The sequence below is a fragment of the Patiria miniata genome, unplaced genomic scaffold (assembly GCF_015706575.1).
Source record: "Patiria miniata isolate m_02_andy unplaced genomic scaffold, ASM1570657v1 HiC_scaffold_16, whole genome shotgun sequence".
NCBI lineage: Eukaryota > Metazoa > Echinodermata > Asteroidea > Valvatida > Asterinidae > Patiria > Patiria miniata.
This window is the reverse complement of record NW_024037054.1, coordinates 5,684,328-5,708,062: the sequence shown is the minus strand read 5'-3', so window position 1 is coordinate 5,708,062 and position 23,735 is coordinate 5,684,328. Positions and strand designations below refer to the sequence as shown.

The window sequence follows — 23,735 nt, the reverse complement described above, 5'->3', positions numbered from 1 at the left end:
ATACAAAAGATGTTTGCAAATTCACAGAGCACTTCTTGTCCTGCTTCCACCGTGCCGGTGTCTGTTCTTGCAGTCCTTATTGCTCTATATGGGTTAAATAGCGGTCCAGATTACAGCATTTTATACGCCTCACAAAACTTGGATAAAGATTACACCAATCGTATTAGTAAGGGACTCCCGCATTCATTGGACAGAAATAACGGTCCACTGTCCCTTTCTTCGCCTTCAAAGCATATTGTGCCTTTTTCTGAAGAGGATCGGCTTACATCACAGAGCAAGGAACAGATTATCGTACCCTTAGCGACTTCCAGCGGGCTGTTTGTCCACATATAGAAATGTAAATATGTGCTCAGGGGAAAATCAAGGCTGAAGCATGTGAAGCTTGAAACACTAGTATCGCCATTAAAAACATATTACGGCTGATAAGCATCGGCTGTTCTCAACCCAAAGGGCGAACAAAACTAAAGCACCGTCTTTTAGAAGTAGAACACTGATTCATTACTGAAACATTCATGTCGTTCAAATGAGAGGTGTTTTGTTCATCTGCTTCCACGTAGCCAACCTATCTGATTCCCCCCGTTACTATCACCTTAAGTCGATTAACTAATATGTTTATGGCCTGAATGATTGCTAGCCCGGGTGATTCCCCTAACCCCTGCGGGGAAAGAACAGCATGATTGACTCCGATCAATATCAACCCATTAGCGAGAATGGGCACCTCTTCGATTCATCATGTTGACCCTACAGATCAAGTGCCCCCGCCAAGTGTGCAGAGTGCTTAGTACACATTGCACGCGTCACAATACGCTGTTAGAAACTGGAGAGGGAGGTGTCTCTAAAAATAGGATAAGGAAACATAGATTTGGTTTCCACCCCAGGGAAACATGAATACGCTCCTCACTTGAGAATGAGTATTAATTAATAATCACTGTGCATGTACATGAGTCTTACATTGTGTGACTGTGGGCCTACACAATGATGCACTTAACTTTACTGACCACTAACAGTTCTAAAACCTAGCCTCCAACTTTAACATGATTTTGTTCACACACTGTTAATGTTGGGAGCTAGGATGTCCATGAGAAACATTCTATATTCAGCTCAACTCTAACAAATTAGAGACTGTGTGCAATGAAGTACGCACCACGCAAAAACTTAAGCAACGCAATAATTCCTTTATTTAAAAAGAAGTTCAATATATTTGAAATATCTACATCTATTAATAATTATTAATGCATATTCATAAATACCTAAGGAAGTTTACCCACTCCTATTGGTCGAGGGCCCGTCACGAGGACGGTCTTAAACGGTTGATTAAACACCGCCTGGCTGGTCTTAAACACTTCCTCCAGTGTCACGTGAAATTTGGACTCCTACGAATCCGGTCCCTTTGACCCTTTTATTGGTTGAACGTTCACAATCCGCGGTTAGGCATGCGCAATACTACCAGCAGGTCTGTATTTCATAGTCCTAACTTGATTCACACCGTACACCGGCGCAGCTGCTTTCTGCGCCACATCGCGCAGTACGCGCAACGTGTAAGCCGATCTCCATAGGCCATAAGGAGTTGTTTACGACTAGGCTCGCGGGATGCACGTACCATATCATAGCTACAGCGTGTTTAGGAAAAAATATAAATAAACTTGTACAAAATCGTTGAAAATTTATATTTTTGACTTGTTTCGACTGTTTGACCCAAAAGGTATTTATGAATGGGAACAAAATAATGTGCCTGGCCGGTATTAAACACTTTGTTTAAGACCGATTTGGAGTCTAGACGCTGATAATGACCCTCACTTGCGGCTCGGATCATTTTCAGCGTGAAGACTCCAAACTGGTATTAAACATAGTGTTAATACCGGTCCTATGTTTAATACCAGTCAAGCACACATTTATTCTTGTGGTCTGGTCCCTGACCCCATAATTCAGACGTAAAGGAGCAAATCTAAAGGCGTCGGCGGGATTTGGAACCAGACTAGCTGGCCTGCGCCTTTACACAGATGTGCAACCGATTGCAAACAAAATTTGGACTAATTTGGTAAAGTGAGGGTAATATTTGAAATGAGTCAGTTTCTTTCCGACGATGGTTAGTCGAAAAATGAAGCTAGGCTCCGAAGCAAGTAAACAACAGTACAAAAGGAATATGTCGCAAGGCCACTTCAGCAAGTGCAAAATAATGAAAAACAAAAATGGGCACAATTTATTATACAATAAGATAACAGAAATTCAAAACATTGCTAATAATTCAAATTAATATTATATACAGAAATAAGGACTGAAATAGTGAAGTGAACACGTTTTGCACTATTTTACACCAGATGCATAATATGAACGGAATTAAAAAAAGAAAAAGAAAGAAAACAAAAACAAAAATTAGAAGACACGAGGCTGAACAAGGTAGGCCTAAATGAAGTTTAAATTCTAAATTCGTGTGCAGGAATACATACACACAAACTATGCATACAAACTCGCCGCTATCACGCAAACATTTCCTGTTTTGAGTTTGTTATGGCAAGTTGGATGCGCGCTTTACGGGAACAATTATTAATCTCGAAGTTCAACGGTTTCGGGTGAATGCGCGACAATGGTGAGCGAAAACTGACATCACGTACACCACCATTGCTACTCTAGGCGGAAGTATTCCGTGTATTTTGCCAGGCTGTTCGCGAAGAATTACAAATTCAGTTCTGCAGTTCGTGCACTGCATTTCAAATTCTCGAGAGCACTGAGTGTCGTGAGTTCACCAAGGCATAATAAGTTTCCGGACCACCGTTCCAGACCCCAAGTAAGTTCAGTTTTCAATCCACTTTTAAAAGTTTTGTTCAGGTATAACGCGCTGTTTAATATTGTGAGGCAACCTGTGTTTAAAATATTGCTGTGCAGGAGTAGCCTGGCTGACTCGGCAGTTTTATACTGAAAAAAAAAAATGAGAATACAATCATGATTACCTGTTGAGGTTCAACGCTCTGATAGACACGGTATGCTGTATTAGTCCATGGGCCAGGCCATATGATTTTAATAGTGCCACCTGAGGTGGAAAAACTGTTATGGTGAAATATATATGATATATATGATATATATGATATAGCCTTTCGTAATGAGTATCTTTTTGATGCAGTTACTCCTTTTAACGTAAACCCTATGGGTATCAGGGGGCGGGGCCACAAAGTACCCCAATGATACGTATTATACTCCTGAGTGCTTGGTTGGTTGGCTTGAAGTTCAGTGGTCTCTCCAAACTTCTACTAGAGGCTACTAGTTGTACAAAACCATCTATGGAGGATGCCCATAGTTACCATGTTCGGTAATTATACCATATCGTCATTAGTGTGTGTGTTAAACCATGAATATGTGCATTTTTATATAGAACTCAATGTTTTCTTTTCCCAGGCCTATCATGTACTTAGTTAGCTTGAGACTTCAATTCATGACCACCCGATTATAACCACAATGCATGCTGGGAATCCAATATGGCCGAGTGTATGGTATGGTGGCTCTATCCCATCCATAAATACCTAAAGGGTGCACTGAGCAAATTCAAGCGAGAATTTCTACACCAGCTGATTAGAATAAAAAGTCCCCCCCACAATTTCTTTTGAAAACGGAGACCGTTTGGCTTTTAAAACAGTGGAATTGTGTAAATATAACCAAGGATCAACTCCCTGGTTTTTGAGCTTCCATCTGAGGGCAGGCTTGATAAAATCAAGGATGAAAAATTAGTCCAATTTGCCTGTGAAAGTGGAAGGATGCCACTTGTAAAATGGCTACATGCAGGCTTTGGAACTATCACTTTTCGGAGGGTGATTTTATTTGGGTGTGGATATTTAAAAATGTAATTGGCTAATGTACCTAAAATTGAAAAGAAATGAAAAGATGAAAGACAAGACTATAATTTAATTTTTGTTTGAGAAACCCCAGTGATGTTGGCTTGCATGTTACTTGGCCCTGAACTTTGTTGATTTTACACTGTTTTCAATGGGGCTTGAATTAGACAGTGGACCCTTAAATGTAGACTGTCTTGAAAAACCATCCTCTGATGGGTCATTCTTATAAAAACGGACAATCATGGACATTATCGGACATTAGGTGGCGCTCTTCATCCCTGCAAAATTGCCGACGGACACACGATTACTCCGACGGGGCGATTTCGCCGTCTCGATTTTACTTCAAGCAGCGTCCCCGTGATTCACGTTTTCAACCTCTAGCCCAGGTGCAATCGGCCACTCTGCAACCCCCCGGAGGTAATACCACTGATGGCGGAGGTGGTAATGGTGATCATGATGACAATGGTGTTGATGTAGTCCGAAACTTTGGGACTCTTAATACTTAAATTGTGAATTTTCCAAAACTTAAGGTATTAAAACCTTCAATATACAATAAAATAGACTGGCACCTGAAACAACCAGTCCACCAACCCTTCAGAACTGCATCAATCAAAAAGAAACATCTTGCATATCTGATACTAGTCTCTATTTCTACACATTTCTCCATAGTCAGCCACCAGACTGATGACACTCCTTTCAAACAGTTTGACCATGGTTTGACTTGTACCAGACTAGTCTTTAGCTTCATTTTGAAATCACCTGACTTCCCTCTATTGAAGAAAAGTCTCCTTTAAAAATTGAGTTGAGACCTTGGTTGGTGAATAACATTCTCTTTGCCCAATGATTTTTTTTGCCTGATTTCGGTTTGCATGTTTTTCAGCACTCGAGGTCCTAGTCTGGTGCTGATGGTGATGACTGTGGTGATCATAGTTGTGATTGTGGTGATGATAATTCTGGTGATAGTGATGATTGTGGTGATGATAATGTTGGTGATAGGGAGGATTGTGGTGATGATAATGTTGGTGATAGTGATAATTGTGGTGGGGATAATGTTGGTGATAGTGGTGATTGTGGTGATGATAATGTTGGTGATAAGGAGGATTGTGGTGATGACAATGTTGGTGATAGTGATGTTTGTGGTGGGGATAATGTTGGTGATAGTGATGATTATGGTGGGTTTTATGTTGGTGATAGTGATGATTGTGGTGGGGATAATGTTGGTGATAGTGATGATTGTGGTGGGGATAATGTTGGTGATAGTGATAATTGTGGTGGGGATAATGTTGGTGATAGTGATGATAATGTGGTGGGGATAATTTCACCAACATTATCATCACCACCACAATCATCACTATCACCAACATTATCCCCACCACAATCATCACTATCACCAACATTATCCCCTGTGGTGATAATAATGATGAAGGTTTTGGTTATGGCGAATAGATGCTGTCTCGTTCCCGACCCGCTACTGCGTGCTTTCTGTAGCGAATGTCATTTGGACTGTTGCATATCTATTCAAATATCTTTTGTTTGTAGCATTGTTTTCAGTCGGTAGGATCGCTTGAACTAATTAAACCTTGAACAACGGAAAAGGAACAAATGAGACCAAGATTAATTTTAGCATATTCCATTGTTTAGGCTTACATCTCAACTAATCGAAACCACTTCCCGAAAAATATATTGATTTCGGTTTCGATTTCGCCCAAAAAGTACACTTGAACGAGGAAGTTTGTAATGAAATGAAGTCATGAAGTGGGTTTATAGAGCCGCAGTAAAAACAGTTAAGGTGAAGAAGGTATCTGCATGAAACGTGATCATGATGAATTTACCAATAGGTGAATCCAGGACATGCCTGCTTCCCCCCCCCGAAAATTTGGTTTTATTTGTCGTTGAATCAGTCGGCGTTATACTGTACATGTAAAGGACGCGGCGGTGTTGTGGTTTCGAATTGTCAGTCTGCAAATTCTCCCACGGTTCTATCAAACCGAAAGACATTTTGGTTGAGCTCTCTAACCCTGCGGGGCAGTTACATCAAATACTACTATAAATGAAAATTACATTTTATCGTCGGTAATTTTGCCTCGCTCGAGTTCACAACTTTTTTTTGAGTTTCACAGTTCTAACTGACGATGGTGCATTTCTGTTGATTCCTCAACTGTTAAATTATACATAGTTGTCACGTATTCACATGTGCCCAACCAAATTACCCCCGTCAAGATAAATATGGTTTTGAATATAAGTTTTAATCAGCAAGTTTGTGATAATCAACAGTATTGACGTGAAGAGTATTAATTTTTCTTTTTTTGTGAGTGCCAATTTATGCAAGTTTCCATGTATGAAGCAAAATAATGATTATGACGGCATTATGACTGTTTTACAAAGTTTCAATTTAGTGGTGTAGAGTTTATGGTTTTGAAGACGTCTAATCTTTGAGACTGACTTCGCACATGTCTTTGTATTTATGGTAAAATATCCCAACTTCTAGTTCAATAGTAGTTGACTAAAAGATAAGCTGTGTATATAGGCCTATATCCGACAAAACTCATGTAAGGAGAACGGTTCATTTTAATGTGTTTTTGAACTACGCTCACCTAGAAAGCTATTAAAAAGATACCTCATAATCATGCATAACGATTGATCACCAAACGGTAAACGTTCAAACTTTAAACTCAATGTCCTCAAAATCCTCTTTTTCGAGTAAGGCTGTTTTGCCATCCAAAGGCCGCGGTTTCGGCAGCTAGCACTAAACAAAGTTCCAATGTCATGTTTAATTATAATAATTCAGTTGCCGTGTATAGGCTATTTTAATCAACAAAATTGTCTACAACAGTACCGCGGTTGTCACAATGCTTGACCCTGCAATGCTCTCAACACAATAGAAATATACCGTCTGGCTGCGATCAAATCCCCCCTCTGAACAGATTCAAAAGGAATTCGTAGCTGTCCCGGAACAGCGTAGAAATATCTTTTGAAATCATGACAAGCACTTTTTTGTGAAGAAATCGGGGAGCTGAAAGGGAAATACCCCGTCATTTTATTCAGGCCATGCAAAAACTCAAATATGTTTGTGTTGGAATGGTAATGATGAAAATGTCAGTGACAGTTGTAGAATACGAGCTGCTTGGTTTTGACAAAGCTAATTGTAATTTAGAACCTACATGCGTAGATTGTTTTTGTTTGGCCCATGGAGTAGTTTATTGACCACTTACTTATCACTGTAAATTGTAAACATACTCTAGAACTCCTTTGAAAAAAAAGGTAATATATTTTATTTTGATCCACATTGGTACCAAAAACTGGTTCTCGGGACAGAAATAATGAAATTAAAAATGATGTGAAGAAATATACTGTGTTAGATTTTCCCTCGGCTCTCGGTGGTGTTGTAGTATACTTGTACTCGTACTCGAGTACTACTCGAGTACTTTTTTTGCACAATGAACGCACAATAAACCGTTTGCGGTATGGCCGTATTCGGACATAGAAGTACTCGTATTCGTACTCGTGCTCGGAAGTACCAGTAATCGTACTCGTACTCGGAGACTTGTACTTGTACTCGGAAGAACTCGTATCGGTAACCTAAGTACTCGGCAGTTCTCGGTACTCGACTACAACACACTGACTCTCGGAGGCTTAATTTCCGTTCGTGGAACTGTAATTAAGTTTTATTATTTGTTAATATATTGTCGGTGAAATCATTATTGTTTCTATCAATTCTTTCATTTGTTTTAAAGCACAGAATGACCTTAAGATTACTCGGTCTTGCCTTGTTGTTTGTCTTCTTCATATTCTTTAATAGAAACAGAAGTTATGACATTTGTGTTTTTCTTGACCTTTACCTTCGAAGTTTCATCAGAAATTAAAGATGGAGTGTGCACCGGGCAAGGTCGTTTTCTGTTTGTTGGCGGCGATGTCTTCTCTGATGGTGATGGTGCGAAGTCAGGGTGAGTATTCCCCACGCCCGCCCCACCCCAGCCCGACCAAACCTCACCCCACCCCACCCCACCCCACCCCACCCCACCCCACCCCACCTCATCCTCACCCCTTTCCCACCCTATCTCCACCCCATCCCATCCCCACTCCATCCCCACCCCACCTCATCCCCGCCCAACCCCACGCCCGCCCACCCCACCCCAAACCCACCCTAATTGAATTGATATTGACCAACTGTCGATCGGATTTTGCTTGGTTAAGCTAAGCAACATCAGATGATCAGCTTTATGAAGCAAGTATCCCCGTTTTTCTCTCATTTTGCAGTCATACTTTCCATGTCTTTCGTATGGGACCCGGATTGGTACCCACCAAGAGATGTCGACAAGTAGAGTGTGTTTTCATGTCACAAATCCCTGTAGGCCTATCAAATCATTAAAGCTTTAAAATCCTGGCATTACAAACAAAGAAATGATTCATGTTCAAATTCGCCAAGTGTGCCGTCCCGTATTTTGCTAGCCGGTATTACACTGCGTAACAGTATAGCCGGCTGCATGTGAATTGTTTTCGTTTTGCAAAAAGAATACCTTTTTTGTGATCGGTGGACAGAACTTTAAAACGGTGTTTGTGTTCAGAATTCCGTAACTTAAAAAGTACATTAGAGATTTGAATAATGATTGTACTAAAAGAAACCTCATTGATTGGGCTTTCATATCCTAGATCTTAAAAGTGCTAAAGGCAATACTTCATTCAAAAAAGGTCCTGCCATTTGGGTTTCGGTTGTAGTTTTACTCACCTTGTGATAGTTTTATTTGTAGACGCATGAATTCGAAAATCAGATGAAATGAAGATGTGAACACAGTGTATTCAAAATGGATCTTATTTCACAAAGTTTCATATGTTTTTCTCTGTCTATTTTTTCCATTAGAACTTATGTGTCCGTCTGTCAGTCCTAAAGACACAGACGACAAAGCCACAGCTGACGTGACTTGGACCGACCCGAGTGGGGGCGGGCTATCTGGTGTGACATGCCTCCCAGCTAGCGGCTCGCCATTTCCAATTGGCATCACCACGGTGACGTGCACGGCTCAAAATACGGCTGGAAATACGGTCATGTGCACTTTTTGGGTGACAGTAAATGGTGGGTGCAACTTAGGCGTTCTTTTTTATTTCTATGGTTTACGGTCGAAAAAAAAAATAAATCTGAAAATAAAATGCAGTCGATCCTGGAGGTGGCTAAATTGAACAGATGCCAAGTACGTGTTGTGTATTGCAATGATATCAAAATTATTTGGTATCACCGAAAAATTATAAAGCCATTTTTTCCTCCGCCAAGAAGGTTATGTTTTCACCGGCGTTGACTGTGTTGGTTGGTTGGTTAGTGTGTTTGTCTGTGAACAGGATAACTCCAAAACTTCTACAAAGTTCTAGACGGATTTTCATTAAACATTTTTTTAGGGGTGGTCCTCAGTACAAACTATTAATTGATCAGATTTTTGAAGTGATCGGGATCTGCGTGTGGATGCAGGATTTTTTTCAAAGAATTATTTTGTCACCAATATGCATGCAAAACATTCACCAGATCGCTCTGTGCACAGGTACGTGCGTGCGTGGCACTGACCTGGTGATCCTGTATGCCTCGTAACACACCTAATCTAGCCACACAGGTCAATGGACTATACCATTTTATACAATGGGGGATTGGAAAAAGTAGACAACACAGGCTTATACATACATGTTTGAGTTGAATGATGTTTTAAATGTGCAATGAAATATGGAAGTCCAATGGATATGCGAGGCTGTATGAATTTACTGACAATATGGCGAGGAATTGCTCAGCCTTGGCGGAGGTTTGCACTCTCTGAGTGCTTTCTAGTTGCAAGATGCAGTTGACTTAAATCGGATATTGGTTTTTATAGCTGTTGTGAAAAGAAAATAAGAAGATCTGTCAACTAAAGGTTAGCTAGAGAAAAGGTACCCGAAACCTCATGCAGTCTGTTTTGATAACATTCAGTTGACAGATTTCATTACATTCCGTAGACAGATTTCTAAATGTAATGTTGGATTTTGCCCTTTCACCGGCGAAATTTCACGAAGTCAACGCTGCATATATACTCTGAGTGTAATAAAAATGTCCAAATAAAGCCAAACACAAGCCATATGCAATTACAAAATTTGTTCGCTTTTACCTCATGGATTCTAGCCCTCATTCGTAACCTGTTACTATCTTTATAGTCTCCTAATTATCTTCATTTAGGCATGCGTAATACAACCAATGCGTCAGTCTTTCACGGAGTCCAAATTCACACTAAACCTGAATGACAAAAAAGCTATTATTTGAGTGAACTGTGAACAAGACACTGGTGACAAGACACTTGTGCATTCCTCCGTTATTGCTGTGACACCATCTCTTCGTTAATGCTTTGTGAATTGATACTGATAAACTTTTTTTGATTAACTGGATGACGACAATTAATGATCTTCATATTGGGGAAAGTTTTCAGGAAAGAGCAAACTGTCCGAAACGTCGATCGTGCTACAAACCCTTTTCATAATCACACCTAGTCTTAATTAAAAGATATTTGACTAGTGTGCTACCGACAACCTAGCTTGAGTAACTCCAGCTCCAATGCTCATCAGGAATTTGACATATAGAGTTAGAGCTTAAACTATGATGAAGATACTAGATTCTAAGAGGCCCTAAAATCGGGACTCTCGGTATCTGTATCCCAACCCAGATTCCATTAAACACTCTCATGTTCATGGTATGTTTTCATGGAATCTTTGGTTAAAATCTTTTAATAGATGGAAAAAGGACCATTTGTTTTGATACAGATGCACAACAGAGAGTCCTGTTTAAGTGCCTCTTATTAGAATCTAGTATCTACAACCTAGTTTGAGCTCCAGCTTTATTGTGTCGAAATCCTGATGAGCATTGGAGTTGGAGTTGCTCAAGCTACCGACAACCTTCTTGGCATCTCTGCGTTATACATTTTCCCCCCAGACAACCAGCGTCCAGAGTTCACCAAGTGCCCCGAACCGATTCGGAGGACGATTGCCAACTTCCAACCCATGGATTCCCTCTCGTCCCTGGCTGTCACCTGGGAGCAGCCATCCACCAAGGACAACGCGCCGAAGCCAGCACAGTTATCTAACACACACGAGTCGGGCACCGAGTTCGATCTGGGCAGCACTAGCGTCAAGTACACTGTCAGAGATGATGCAGGAAACACAGCGAGCCAACCGTGCTCTTTTGATGTCCGCGTTGTCGGTTAGTAGGCATATACAGGGTGGATCAAAAAAACAAAACAACAACAACAACAACCGAAACCGAGATATTATTATTTTTAATTGGAACAGAATCATAGGACACATGTGAATCGAAGGAAGATATCCTCTGTTAGGGTTGAATCTCCTCTTTAAAATGACACCCTGATCATGTCCTTACATTCACGGTTGACTGAGCAGTGACCAATTTTATTAAAGGGTCTATTTAGAAACTTATGCCACTTTTTAAGGTGAAATCTCTTTCCCCCCCCACCTGCCTTGGTTGGCAACCATAGCCTTTCACTCCGTGACAACTGACACAACAAAAACCACAATTGAAAAGTGGCGCAATTCTCTAAATATAACTTTCATTAAAAAAAGTTATCATTCCATTTGCCTAACAGGTTTTTAACAGTGTCTTTGTATTTCCACCTTTCCTATCTTTCCTTCAGTCCAACCACCGAATGATCACATCTTCGCCAAGGATCTCTCTACTAATGGTTTCACGGTCGTCTGGCCCCAGTCGGAAGACGAAGCCGTGACGGACTACAATCTCTTAATCTGGAAGGACGTAAGCCTCATAATTGCTAAGATTTCGACTGAAAATCTTCTCTTGTTAGAAACCCTCGAGGAACGCTATTTAATCTGATCCCTTAGGGTCGAGTAGATAATTATAGACACTGGAATTTTTGCGCAAGGTTTATGAGTTTTTGAACGTCATGAATAACAATCATAATTGATTATGATTTTCTTCACACTTCAGTACTCCCCCACTTAAATCCTCACGACACATGCAAATTGTTGACAGTTTAAATTGGACAAAAAGCACCTACTTTGAATCATTCGTATCGTTTCTTTCTTTTTTCTTTTCCTTTTTAACCCCCCCTTTTTTTTTTTAAAGTGTCTTGTGATCTGAAGAACGGTCGTTAGCACACGCTGAGCGCCAATCATGCATGGACAAACTTTTTGACCTTTGACCATTACGTCGTCAGTGTAAATCCGATCACCAGACTGATTTTTCTTAATACCCAGATAAAAAACACATTTATATTTAATTCCCGCCTGGAAAAAAACCAGCACGTACCAGCTATACATATTCTCATGGGTGATGGTTCAAAGCGAGAATTGTCTTATCCAAATCACAGATGTAGATCATTCGGGAATTCAGAAGCTTCTTGTCTTTTTTGTAACAGGATGCACCAAGACCAGATTCCAGCCAGCGAATCCCCGTGACACCCAGCGACGATGACAGGAAATACACGTACATCGAGAAAGCAGTCGGTGATCTGGAGCCCGCCGTGCTGTACAATGTTGAGGTCAGCAGTGAGTCGGGCACCGTCATCTCGTTGATCCAGCAATGGACGCGTAAGTGAAATTGCATCATTATTCGGCGACCCCTGGTCACTGAGGTGGGTGGAGCCACGCTCACACGCGCGTGGTACGCGCACACTAAATGTCCCCTCGACCAATAGGCTAAGCAAATTGCGCGCGCCTAGACTAAAGAACTCTCAGCAATGTCGCCGAATTTAGGAGATGAAATCAGCGATTTGGTCCACATCTTGACTTGTTTGCTGAGCACAGTTGTAATGACTACAGTCAATGACTCGAGTCACAACATTTGGTGACTCGACTCGACTCGAGTCCCTAGGGGCAAATGTTTGATCAGTGTCAGCATTAGAGTCGAATGTGGTGTCACCACATGTAGTAGCCCGAATGTAAATTTAAAAAAGCTCCCCCCCCCCCAAAAAAATGACTTTCTGTTTTTTTTTTAATGTATCGTGTTCAAATATTTCTGACTCGAATTGACTCGAGTTTCATACTCGACTCGACTCGACTACACACTGTGACTCGACTCGACTCGACTGGACCTACTTGACCTAATGACTCGACTCAACTCGAGTCACTTCTTCAAAATGACTCGACTCGAACTTCAAAAATGAGTGACTCGATCGTTACAACTCTATTGAAAGATGCTGCATGGTGAGCTTTAGCCTAATAATTGAGTTTTCTTCGGAAACTTTGTGTACAACCAGGGACACCTAGTAATTCGTGTGAGCACGGCCCTTCAATACCGTACTCACAAAATGCACCTACAGTGGTTAAGGAAGGTGACCCACCTACAATGCCTTGCGCGTGACACCTATACGTTACCTTCTCTGGTCTTGGAACAGACACTGAGTAAGATCATTTCTGACCTTGATGGTGAGGATACAATTCCAAGAATAATAACGGAGTCAATTGCCAATCAAACGGAGCTTGCCAATCAAATTTGAAGATAAAAGATGGCACTGTCCATCATGTTCACAGTACTCATGCACTCTCGGTTGTTTGGCATTCCCCGTAAAATTCTTGTTCTCTTCATTTTCACTGTCATTTTCATAAGGGCCGATGTCCCCTACCAATCTAGAAGCAAGTACCATTTCTCCTTCTTCTGTGGAGCTGTCTTGGACTGCAAGCCCGGGAAATGTGGAGCAGTACCGTATTATAACATCCACTGGGATTAATTTCTACGTCCCCAAGGAAACAGAGAGCGTGACGCTGGAGTATCTCGATCCTCGTATACAACTCAGCGGATACGTGAGGGCCGTGGTTGGGTCAGGGAAAAAGCGACTTGAAAGTGATTACGATAGTGAAAGTTTCATGACAGGTAAATTAAAGTTAAGAATTCCCCTCTGTAGGAGGAACCAATTCACGCAACAAGGGCGATCCTTTTCCGTTAAGATATAGCCATCTTCTATTTGCTTGGTGTAAAGTTGCCCCGACTAGCTTTTGTTGTGTGCATAAATAATAATAGTATCTCTACATGGGGATGGTAACATCAAGTGTTGGCCCCTTCCCCTCCTTTCGAAGTCTGCAATACGGCCGTTGGATAAGTAGCCAGTCAGGCCCAGTAGACATTCCCGGCATGGTTTGTTATTTCCTTCTCCTGTTTAACGTTCTCAATCTAAATAAGAGTTTCAAATGCTCTACTGTCTGGCTCTCGCCGATATAGTTTGACAGCGCTTGAATTTTAGTAAGTCGCTGCATTTTGTAAATTGAATATCAACTTCGTAAACAAAATGAGAAAATAAGCTGTCTGCATTGTCGTCTTTTGTTGGAAGGTCCAGTGAATGATTCCCAGCTCATAGCCTATGACTACACTGAGTCAACAATAAGGGTAGTGTGGAAGCATTCCTCTTCGACATCCAACTCCAATGAACCCTACATGCTGTTGATTAATCCACCGGACGCAGAGAAGAACTATCTAACCGTCTTTGAATCGACGCGTGGAGAGTTCAAGGGACTGAAGCCCAACACGGAGTACCAGATCAGACTAATCAGCAACCTGGGTCTGTCGCTCGGCACTTCTCAGAAAACCAGTAAGTTTGATAAGGCATATAGGATTATTTGCATTTATCCCAAAAGTAAACTACCAAATAAAATGCCTCGTGAAATTGTTCCGTCTGGCTTGCTGTCATAGAAGACATCACGAAATGTAGGCTAGGTTTCCATCAGTTTATTGCCATCAATATCGCTGGAAATATCCTAGGCTAAATAAAAAAAAGTATTCTTTCAGCAAAACAAAAACAATTCACATGCATCCCTATGAGAATTGTTTTCGAAAGGCAAGTGTTCTTTCCGCAAAACGAAAACAGTTCACAGTTCACATTGGGATGTATATGAATTGTTTTGCTGAAAGAACACTTACTTTTTTTGTGATCCGTGGACAGAACTTTAAAACGGTGTTTGTGTTCAAAATTCCGTAACTTGAACAGTACATGAGTGATCTGAATGATTCTTTACTAAAAGAAAGCTTTTTAATTGGGCTTTCATATCCTATATTTTAAAAGTGCCACACGCAGAACTTCATTAAACAATTGGTCCTGACATTTGGGTTTTTATTCACTATGTACAGTTCGCTGTAGACAAAATCGTGTTTCGATCGTGATCACAAGGTTGTGCATGTTTTTTTCAGTGTTTTCTCGAAGAGTGTAATATCCACTGAGCTGAAACTTCAACATGTTAGGTTTTGGTCCTTCTTCTTTGGATTTTGAGTTATGGTATTATTGAAAACGAACAAGCGCATGAAAAGCAAGTTATCCAATATGCCTTTAAAAATCCGACCACCAAAACTTCAAGATATTACAGAGAAATCTTCCACGCTGGCGCGCGGAGCTTTGAGCCGTGCGCCCATCCTTCTCCACAAGTCGAATATGTGGAATTCTAAATTTGTTCGCGAGAAAGTTGTCAATCGACGAGAAATGGCATCTTGTTCATTTTGCAGGACCGGGTCGCGTCAGTAATTTACGCCCGACTGCGGTGGCAAATGCATCGATCACTCTTGAGTGGGACCCACCAGCGGAGGGGGCCGTCACCTCATACGAGGTGAAAATATCCCCGGCGGGGACACAGAATAATCCTGCAATGGAATCGGACACCAGGTAAGATTTTGTTTTCATTTTTGTTCATATATTTGGTTCATGAAACCAAAGATTTCTCCAAGTTAAGTCAGCACAACAGAATCCTGTGTAGTGAACGATATCAATAATACAGTTTTTGGAACAAAGGTTGTACAACTTGTTTTGTATTCCTTTTTTATTGGCCTAAAGGTATGAAAACTATTCGACATCCCTTTTTTGGTAAATTTTGTTGTTGTTGGGAAAATGCACTTCTTTAAACTTTTGAAATATTCCATGCTTTTTCCGACAACCGAGGGCGCTCTTGCTGTGATGCCATTTTAAGCCACGCCGTCTTCAACTAAGGAGTTTTCTGTTCAAATTGGGAACCCAGAAAGTTGCTAATTGAAAACATTTGCGAAAAAAAGTTTGCTCATGAACTTACTGTCATGTAGTGAAACAACAACAACGAATCGCCAGAAAACCCTAAATTTACCGACCGCAAAATATCCTAAATTCTGGCAACTTGTGGTGGCGAAATAGCTGTTACACTGACGACTGACGTTTCTGTCTACAATGACGTAAAACGCTTTGCTCATGAATATGGGAAATTCGCGCTTAGCATAAAAACCAAAAAATGCACCAAAGTAAACATCTTTGAAAATGGCAAAATAAAAATTGAAAATTAAGTTATATGGGAAACAAAGGTGCATTTTCAAGATTGCATTAAACAAATTATATTACATGGGCCCTTATAAAGGTGAGAAAAAAAAAATTGTTGATCATTGTTTGAAATTGAAATAAAGCAGTTTTTTCCGTTAAAACAAAGCATACAAAATTGAAAAAAGTTCGGAACAAGCAATCCATTTTTTGAAGAGCCCGCGGTATGCGACGTAAAAAAGGGTCTGAATTCATCTGCTTGGGAACAGACTTTAGGCCTATTGTCATTGAAACCACGAAATGATACTAGATTCGTTTAAATGCATGTAGGCTTCACAGTAATACGGAGGTTGGTTCGTGGTGTTAGCTGCGACAAAATGGTGGGTATTATGCTTATATTTTGTTCGATTTTTCCAGTCCCCACTTTTCAACATTCTGAAGCATGCCTGTGACATTCATTTGTAATTTCCTCTCTCGCTCTAAACAACAGTCGTGTTTTCGTGGGCTTGAAGTATGGCACCGAGTACAGCCTCAGTGTTGTGTCTGTTCATGATGGCATGAAGAGCGTTCCCCAGACTCTGATGGTGACGGCTGGTGTAACCAAGGCAGTGATTGAACCACGTAAGGCATTGCAGTCACTGTGTGGACCTGTGTGAACAAAAGATGTCCACACGATGCAGGAGATTAATTAAGACGTTGTGTGGACTTACATAGGTCCACACAATGCTTTCCACTTTCTGTAAAGGAGACATTTTGTGGTTAAATGGTCATACCATTTTGGGGTTATAGAGTTATACGTAGCAAAATGAATGAGAACATTCATGGAAACCACAGTCAAAAATCCAGTTTCAAACAGTGTCTGCAAGAGGCAACGTTTTCAAACAAACTACACGAGAACAAAGCCATTAATGTCCACACAGGGCATGTAAAACTCTGTGTATATAAGTGAGAACGGTGTAAATCGAGGACACATATGGGAAAATTCCTTTCCTTATCGAGGACTACAATGAGGATAGTCCTCGATTGGATTTACAAACAATGAGTGGTTGTGTGGGTGTGTACTTAAATATGGGATACAGGGAACAAAGGGTAACAAAATAGGGACAATGATACCCCGCAAGTACGTCTTTAAAAATCAACCAGACTCCACCAAATACGTACTCGTGTATAACGTAAACAGACCAACAATTTTGATGTCTCCTATAACCACGGCTTCTTCAAAATCTTGAGTTCTCATCGCTTCATCACAGAAACCCCGTACTTAAAAAAAAGAGTATTTGCTTTCACACGGTGTCTGTGAAATTTTTATTTTTCCCTCAGATATATTTCTGAAGAAAAAAAAGTTCTATATAAAATAAACGTACAAATTGTAAGTTAGGGTCAACACTTTCATCTTTATCCCACGCCGAAGAAGTACATGCAATTAGGCTACAACCGCGACTTGCAACTGGGAGTTCGCCTTGTATACATGTACTGATGACAGCAAACACTTCTTTTCACTTTTGTTTATGTTTTGCAGTGAACCAGCAGGCGATAATAATTGGGTCGGTCTTGGGCGCCTTTGTCCTCGTTCTGGCCATTGTCTTGGGTGTTATCTGCCTAAAATATCGGAGCCTGAAGGTGAGTGGATGTTGATTCGATAATGGCATTTTTTTCCCAACAGTATGCGCTGACGATCAAGCGCAAAAGTTACTCGTCAAGGAAATGGTTACCAACAAAATCCTGGTACTGAAATTGAGTTCAAACAACGCCAACAAATAAAAACAAATAAATCAAATAGCACATTTTGTTAAGACAGCAGTTGAAGAAGATTTTAATATGTAATACTAATAGGCCTATTTTAATTCACCTTAAAATAAATTCTGTTAATATACCGTTAAGGAGAGATTTTTCATCATTAGTTATACCTAGGGAGAAACCAGACATTAAGGAGACATTTCAATGTCTGCCTAATGTCGCAACTCCTATTTGGGTCATTTCACCGAGTTGGCGAACAATGCGTGACATATGGCCATATTAAGAAATACATGAATGCCTCGCTAGCAGTTGCTCTACATAATATTTGTTGTTGGGTGTTTCACTACTGCAGAAAGTTCTAAATCATTTCAATGTATTTTGCCAAAAATATGACCAAAAAAGTCATTTTGGGCGTAACATGGACACCATGTCAATGTTACGTCCAAATATGACATTTAACCTTTTTTTTTTAAATTTCTGTGAAACATAACCCAAATTCACTGTACGTACTTCTTACTATACATGCAACACAATGAGAAAAGCTTTGGTTGCGGTAGACAGCTAGGTATATCAAATGGAGCAGAAATGATAGCTTGGTTGTGGACGCAACATTGACACGGTGTAAAACCCAAATGTCACACTCCCATTGAGTGATTTTGACACCGTTACATCCACACTTCATTTGAACCCTGGCTATACTAAAACAAAAGTTTTCTTGGTGCATTAGGTGCCCAGTTATAAATAATCGTAAACGCTAGTACGGCAAGTATGTGCATCATAATTATCAGATAATGATACCTCTCCATATTTCTAATTCCGATCGTCATTCTTATTTGCCTTCTCTAAATTGTCAAATTCTCTTGATTGAATTTCAGAGCCAAGCAGAGCCTGCATTGGCGAGAACGGGACGCACAAATGAAGCCGTGGCGCCCGATAATGGTTACCAGGTAATGAGTCCATATTTTTCCCTTCTTTGTTTATGGGTATACAGTGTGTCTAAAAACAGTGCAAACAAAATATAACGAAATGCCAGACGTAGAATGTGTAACCAACATATAGATAATATCGGTATGATTTGGAAGATACCCCTTTCCACTTTAAAATGAGACATCAAACGTCAAAATCTGATAATTTTTGACAGAGTTATGAGGAATTTTCCAAGAGAGGTCAAATTGACCATGGGACCAAGTTTTGAAATTTAGGTATTGGGACAAAGGTAGCATGATTGCCTCTGTGTGGATAATTGCCTGGCCTACAAAAAATGTGTTTAGCGAGTAAACACAACTCTGAACAACTTCTTGCTATCAGATGTTGATTATGTTTACTCGCTTAACACATATTTTTTGTAGGCTAGGCAATTATCCACACAGAGGCAATTAGGCTACCTTTGTCCCAATGTCTAAAATAATGATAATTCCGGAGTTTTATATAGCGCACGTATCTATACCAACAATTACGTACTCAAGGTGCTGGAAATTAAGTCTATTTTTAAAGACATGTTTGTGAAGCCTATGAGGAATATGAGACCCATTATATAGCACCTATTAAAGTTTGACAAGGTGCTGCGGCGCATATTGCAGCCACTGCCAGAAACACCGGGGCAAACCCCTTCTCTTAGCGATAAGTGTTTGGGTTATTTAACGTGCATTACACAACACACGGGACCTACGGCTTTACGTCCCATCCGAAGGACGAAGCAATAATGGTAAAGTGCCTTGCTTAAGAGCATGCTCCCACGGTCAGGGTTCGAACCCATGTACCACGGCACAATGAGAAAAGTATTTGAATGAAACCTCTGTCACTATGTCACAGAAATATTGTAGTGTAGGATTCATATTTTAATTCTCTACAAAAAAGTACAACCTCAGTACGGGGCAGCCCATATAGACCTAAGGTTTAAATAAAATTTAGTCGTACAATTATTATAGCGCTTTGAACCACAGTTATGGCTAGAGTTAACGGTGGGGCAATCTCAATGGAATTATAGGCCTAGCCTATACACCGATCATCTTAGTGATATCCATCTTTGCCATTAATGTATTTCTCTCCTTATTTTTATGCTCATTTTGTAGGCGGGAGCGGTTCAAGGTAGCGACGTGGGTGTGTATGAGGTGCCGAAAACCGAAAGGACCCCAGGACCCCATGATGAATACGAGAACACAGTCATCGGTCAGCAAAGCGCTGGAAAGGCGGCACCAAAAACCAAGCCCAGGCCCAACTTTCGTTAAATTAAGGTAGAGTATTATCATTTGTCATTTGTGCATTTGTTTTCGTTTGAAGCAACAAAAGTGCTCAAAATCTAAAGACGGGTGTTAACAATTTACTAACTTGATGAAGTTTCAGCTCAGTGAAAGCTATATATTCCGAGAAAACAATATTTTTAGGAACTCCATTTCAATTCAAAAGTTGCCGAGTCATGTTTTGAATTGCGCCCGAAATCAGCGTCCGGGACACGTTTTTTTATTCAGCAGACTGAGGCTACACGACGGCGTCACGCACTGAACCGACGAATTATTATTTTATAGCAGCTGCGCGTATCGTCGTGTCAACGCTTGCGCGCACCCATTCACGTCTTCGCTAAATTAAAAACGAACTACTAACGGAAATTAGCAAAAATGTGCGTCTTTCATTATTTTCCTCAAAATGAGAGCATGCCAGAAGAAAACATTTCACAGGGAGTTTAGTGCCACTATCTTTCAACCAAGTATGCTTGTCAACAATAATCAGTTACTTTTCGGACAGCTGCAAATTATATATACTTTTATGAGCCCTGCCTGAAATGGACGTGTTTTATACAGCCACTGCAGCTTTTGTCATGCACGCGTAAAATACTTGGTGTGCCAGGTATATAAAATGTATCAAGGCATCTTTTTTTTCCCTCATATATTTCACGTTGTTTTGGTAACGCATGTGTTGTTATTTCCTTGCTGCAGGCAGTTGAAAAGCCCAACAAGAAGACCGGTTTCGATCGAGAAATCACGGGCATTTTAGACGTCTCTGGTCTTGAGAGGATTTGGGACCTTTGGAAAGACAGATCTACCCTGAATTTTGCGGTTTTAATTTGAGAACCTAAAAGAGTGGATATCATTTGCACAAAAGTGTGTGTTTGATTAAAAAGCAACTATATATATCATTGGTAATTAGAATAAAGGTGTATACGTTCTGCTTAATATTGTAGACAAAACTGTTGATCTTCCCGATAATTTGTACGGAGAATTTTGATTTTCGCTTGATTCAAATGAAAATGTTTACCAATTTTTGAAACGATTATACCCAAAACGGGCAGGCAAAATATTTCCAGCTTGTATTCTGTACGTCTACCACTTTTAATTGTCCCTAAATACTGTCTTTGTTCAAGGGACGCCATAACGCCCTATAATTCACGATAAATATTTGAAGCATTATACATTGCTGCAAATCTGGGAAATAACAAATGGGGATCGCTCACAGAGGGACACTACTTTTTAATGCAAATCAAATTTTCAAATAACCATAATTTGAGAATGCCCAGGTCCTTATTTTATTATTTCTTTGTTCAACTTTTTTATCCATTTGTCATTGGATGTAAAAGTTTAAATATGTAAATACTTTTTTTTTATGTATAGAGCGTATAAATGCATTTTGGTGAGGATTTCTTTACAGCAGCATAAGCTTAAAGGCTTTGCATCGGTCCCTGGTCAGACTGACTCGAAATCCGGTAATTTGTTTGTCACATAGTATGAACAGAAGTTAAAGCAGTGCTCACCAGGAATATTCTAGCTGATTTTTTGGCAGGCTGACTAGGTCTTCATCAGAGCAGGGAGTTGCAGTTCGTCTCCCAGCTCCGATGAAGGCCTAGCTATAGTCAGGCCGAAAATTCAGCAAGAAAATTCCTGGTAAGCACTGATTTTACTTATTTTCATCATATTTACTTCTCTTAATTCATGCTACACAGGTTTGTTTTATTTTGTTTGGCATAATACCTTTCAGGGTCAACATTGCCACTTATCTGGGTCAAAATGACATGCTTGACTAGTTTGACAAGGTTTCTGGGTCAAAACAAACCAAACCAAGACAATCATCATTTTGACCAGGCAAAGTTTCATTTGTTTGATCCTTAAATAATAGGGTGGCTAAAAAAAAACCCGAAATCGAGATATTGCTGCTAATTGGAACAGAAGTAGGGCACATGTTAATCAATTAACCCAAAGGGAGATTTCTTCTGTTAGGGCTGAACCTCCTATTTAAAATGAAAGGGTCTATTTAGAGAGTTGCGCCACTTTTCAATTGTGGTTTTTGTGGTGTCATTATTTTTGTCAGAGTGAAAGGCAATGGTTGCCAATCAAGGCATGTGGGAAAAAAGAAAAGAGATTTCACCATTTAAATCTGACGAATGACTTTTTAGAGCGTATATTTTAATATTTTGTCAATATGATTGGCTTGACGATTTTTTTTTTTTTTTTTTAAATAGTTCGGTTGTTTTGAAACAAGTTTGATGAAGAAGACACATTGGTGTTTCAACTGAGCCAGAGCGACACATGCATGGATTTAGAATCCTGAAACCATCTGTCAGACCATGAATGAGAACATGGGCGTCGCTAGGATTTTTTCGAGGGGGGAGGGCAAAAGCACATCCCTCAAATCGTTGTGCTTTCTCTAGCATATTCTCAATGTATCATTCTTTTTGGAGGGTGGGCGGGGGACATTAAATTACCACCTCATCCCCATTTTATACCCCTGCACAGCTCCCCCTTGCCCCATCCTGTCGACGCTCATGAATGAGAATGGTCCAGCTCAACTTGGCTGAGTTATGTATAAATAATGTAAATTGTAACCGCAAGTCATACACAGACTTTGAAAAACAAGATGTATTCTGCATTATGTCCTTCGCCGAACAAGAAGGCACACTTCGTAATTGGTCAGTCCATTGTTACACAGTCGGACCCAAAAACTCTCATGTTCGGTCGATGATGTAATGTGATGATTCTTTGTGTCAGAATGAAACTTTTACTTTTGAGCTCAAACATTTTGCACTGAGTTAATGATTCAAGTCTCTCATCCGTTTTCTGTTTTTGTGACTTTGTTAGAAATTTGTGACTTTGTACAGTACTGTAATTTGTTGAATGTAATAGAGATCAGTGATGCAGTATATCAATAATTTTGAATATAAACCGGCAATGATTGATCCACTATTATTATATAAGGGATGTACTCAGAAAAAAAGTCTCAATTTTTGGATTTTGTTACATTTCAAGACTGTGTGTTAAACACTGCAAACTTTATATTTAATCATACCTTGTGACACTGTCCTTGTCATTGAACGTGTTTCTTGGTGATGATCATTATTAAGTATTTGGCAGCATTGAAATAAATGTCCGATGAAGTACTGTAATGGTTTCTGTGACCTCAGTCCATGATGACGAAACTCTCATCCAGTATGCATACTATACAACTGAGATGTCTCAAATAAACACCGCGAGAAAGTCCACACTCGTTGGAAGGGTTATAATTTTGAATCTGAAGCCTTGTGATGACGTCATTTATATAAACCCGCGAGGCATTTTGTGAGCTACATTTTGATACCCCGTTTGCTTCCAAAGACTTTAGATAGTCCAAGATTGACAACAGTTTATGAAAAATGATGCAGTTTAAAAAGTTAAAATTTAAATATTACGCGAGTCGAGTGGAAATTGCTGCGTGACAATGACACTGCCCGGAACGAACGGGCAAAGTGCAGTCGATATAGGGGCCAACGAATTTCGGGCACGTGTGTTTGCGCTTAGCAATTTCTCCTCGCGTACCTCTTAAAAAGGTTGTGGAATGCTCGGAGACATTTCCGTCATTTTTCGGGTATATGTAGCCTAAGGTGTGATGAAATAAAAACGAATATTGTTTCTGTCATGAAATGAATACAAAATGTACTTCTGGGATAGTCACTTTGCAAGGGCCAAATCCCCACCCC

The 23,735-nt window shown here is 40.2% G+C and overlaps 2 protein-coding genes across 2 annotated transcripts; both read left to right on the top strand.

Annotated features, from left to right (window-relative positions):
* The first annotated feature begins 2,660 nt into the window (after positions 1-2,660).
* LOC119722761 (fibronectin-like) lies at positions 2,661-23,233 on the top strand. Its single transcript, XM_038193065.1, has 14 exons — positions 2,661-2,785; positions 7,672-7,768; positions 8,683-8,895; positions 10,759-11,025; positions 11,474-11,592; positions 12,215-12,386; positions 13,405-13,668; positions 14,123-14,380; positions 15,286-15,442; positions 16,548-16,678; positions 17,577-17,677; positions 18,670-18,741; positions 19,867-20,028; positions 20,728-23,233. The coding sequence occupies exons 2-13, from the start codon at positions 7,690-7,692 to the stop codon at positions 20,020-20,022; spliced, it is 1,989 nt and encodes a 662-aa protein (XP_038048993.1). The 5' UTR covers positions 2,661-2,785; positions 7,672-7,689; the 3' UTR covers positions 20,023-20,028; positions 20,728-23,233.
* LOC119723205 (putative surface-exposed virulence protein BigA) lies at positions 3,471-7,638 on the top strand. The gene is made up of 3 exons (XM_038193766.1): positions 3,471-3,485; positions 4,720-5,130; positions 7,624-7,638. The coding sequence occupies exons 1-3, from the start codon at positions 3,471-3,473 to the stop codon at positions 7,636-7,638; spliced, it is 441 nt and encodes a 146-aa protein (XP_038049694.1).
* Positions 23,234-23,735: the final 502 nt, after the last annotated feature.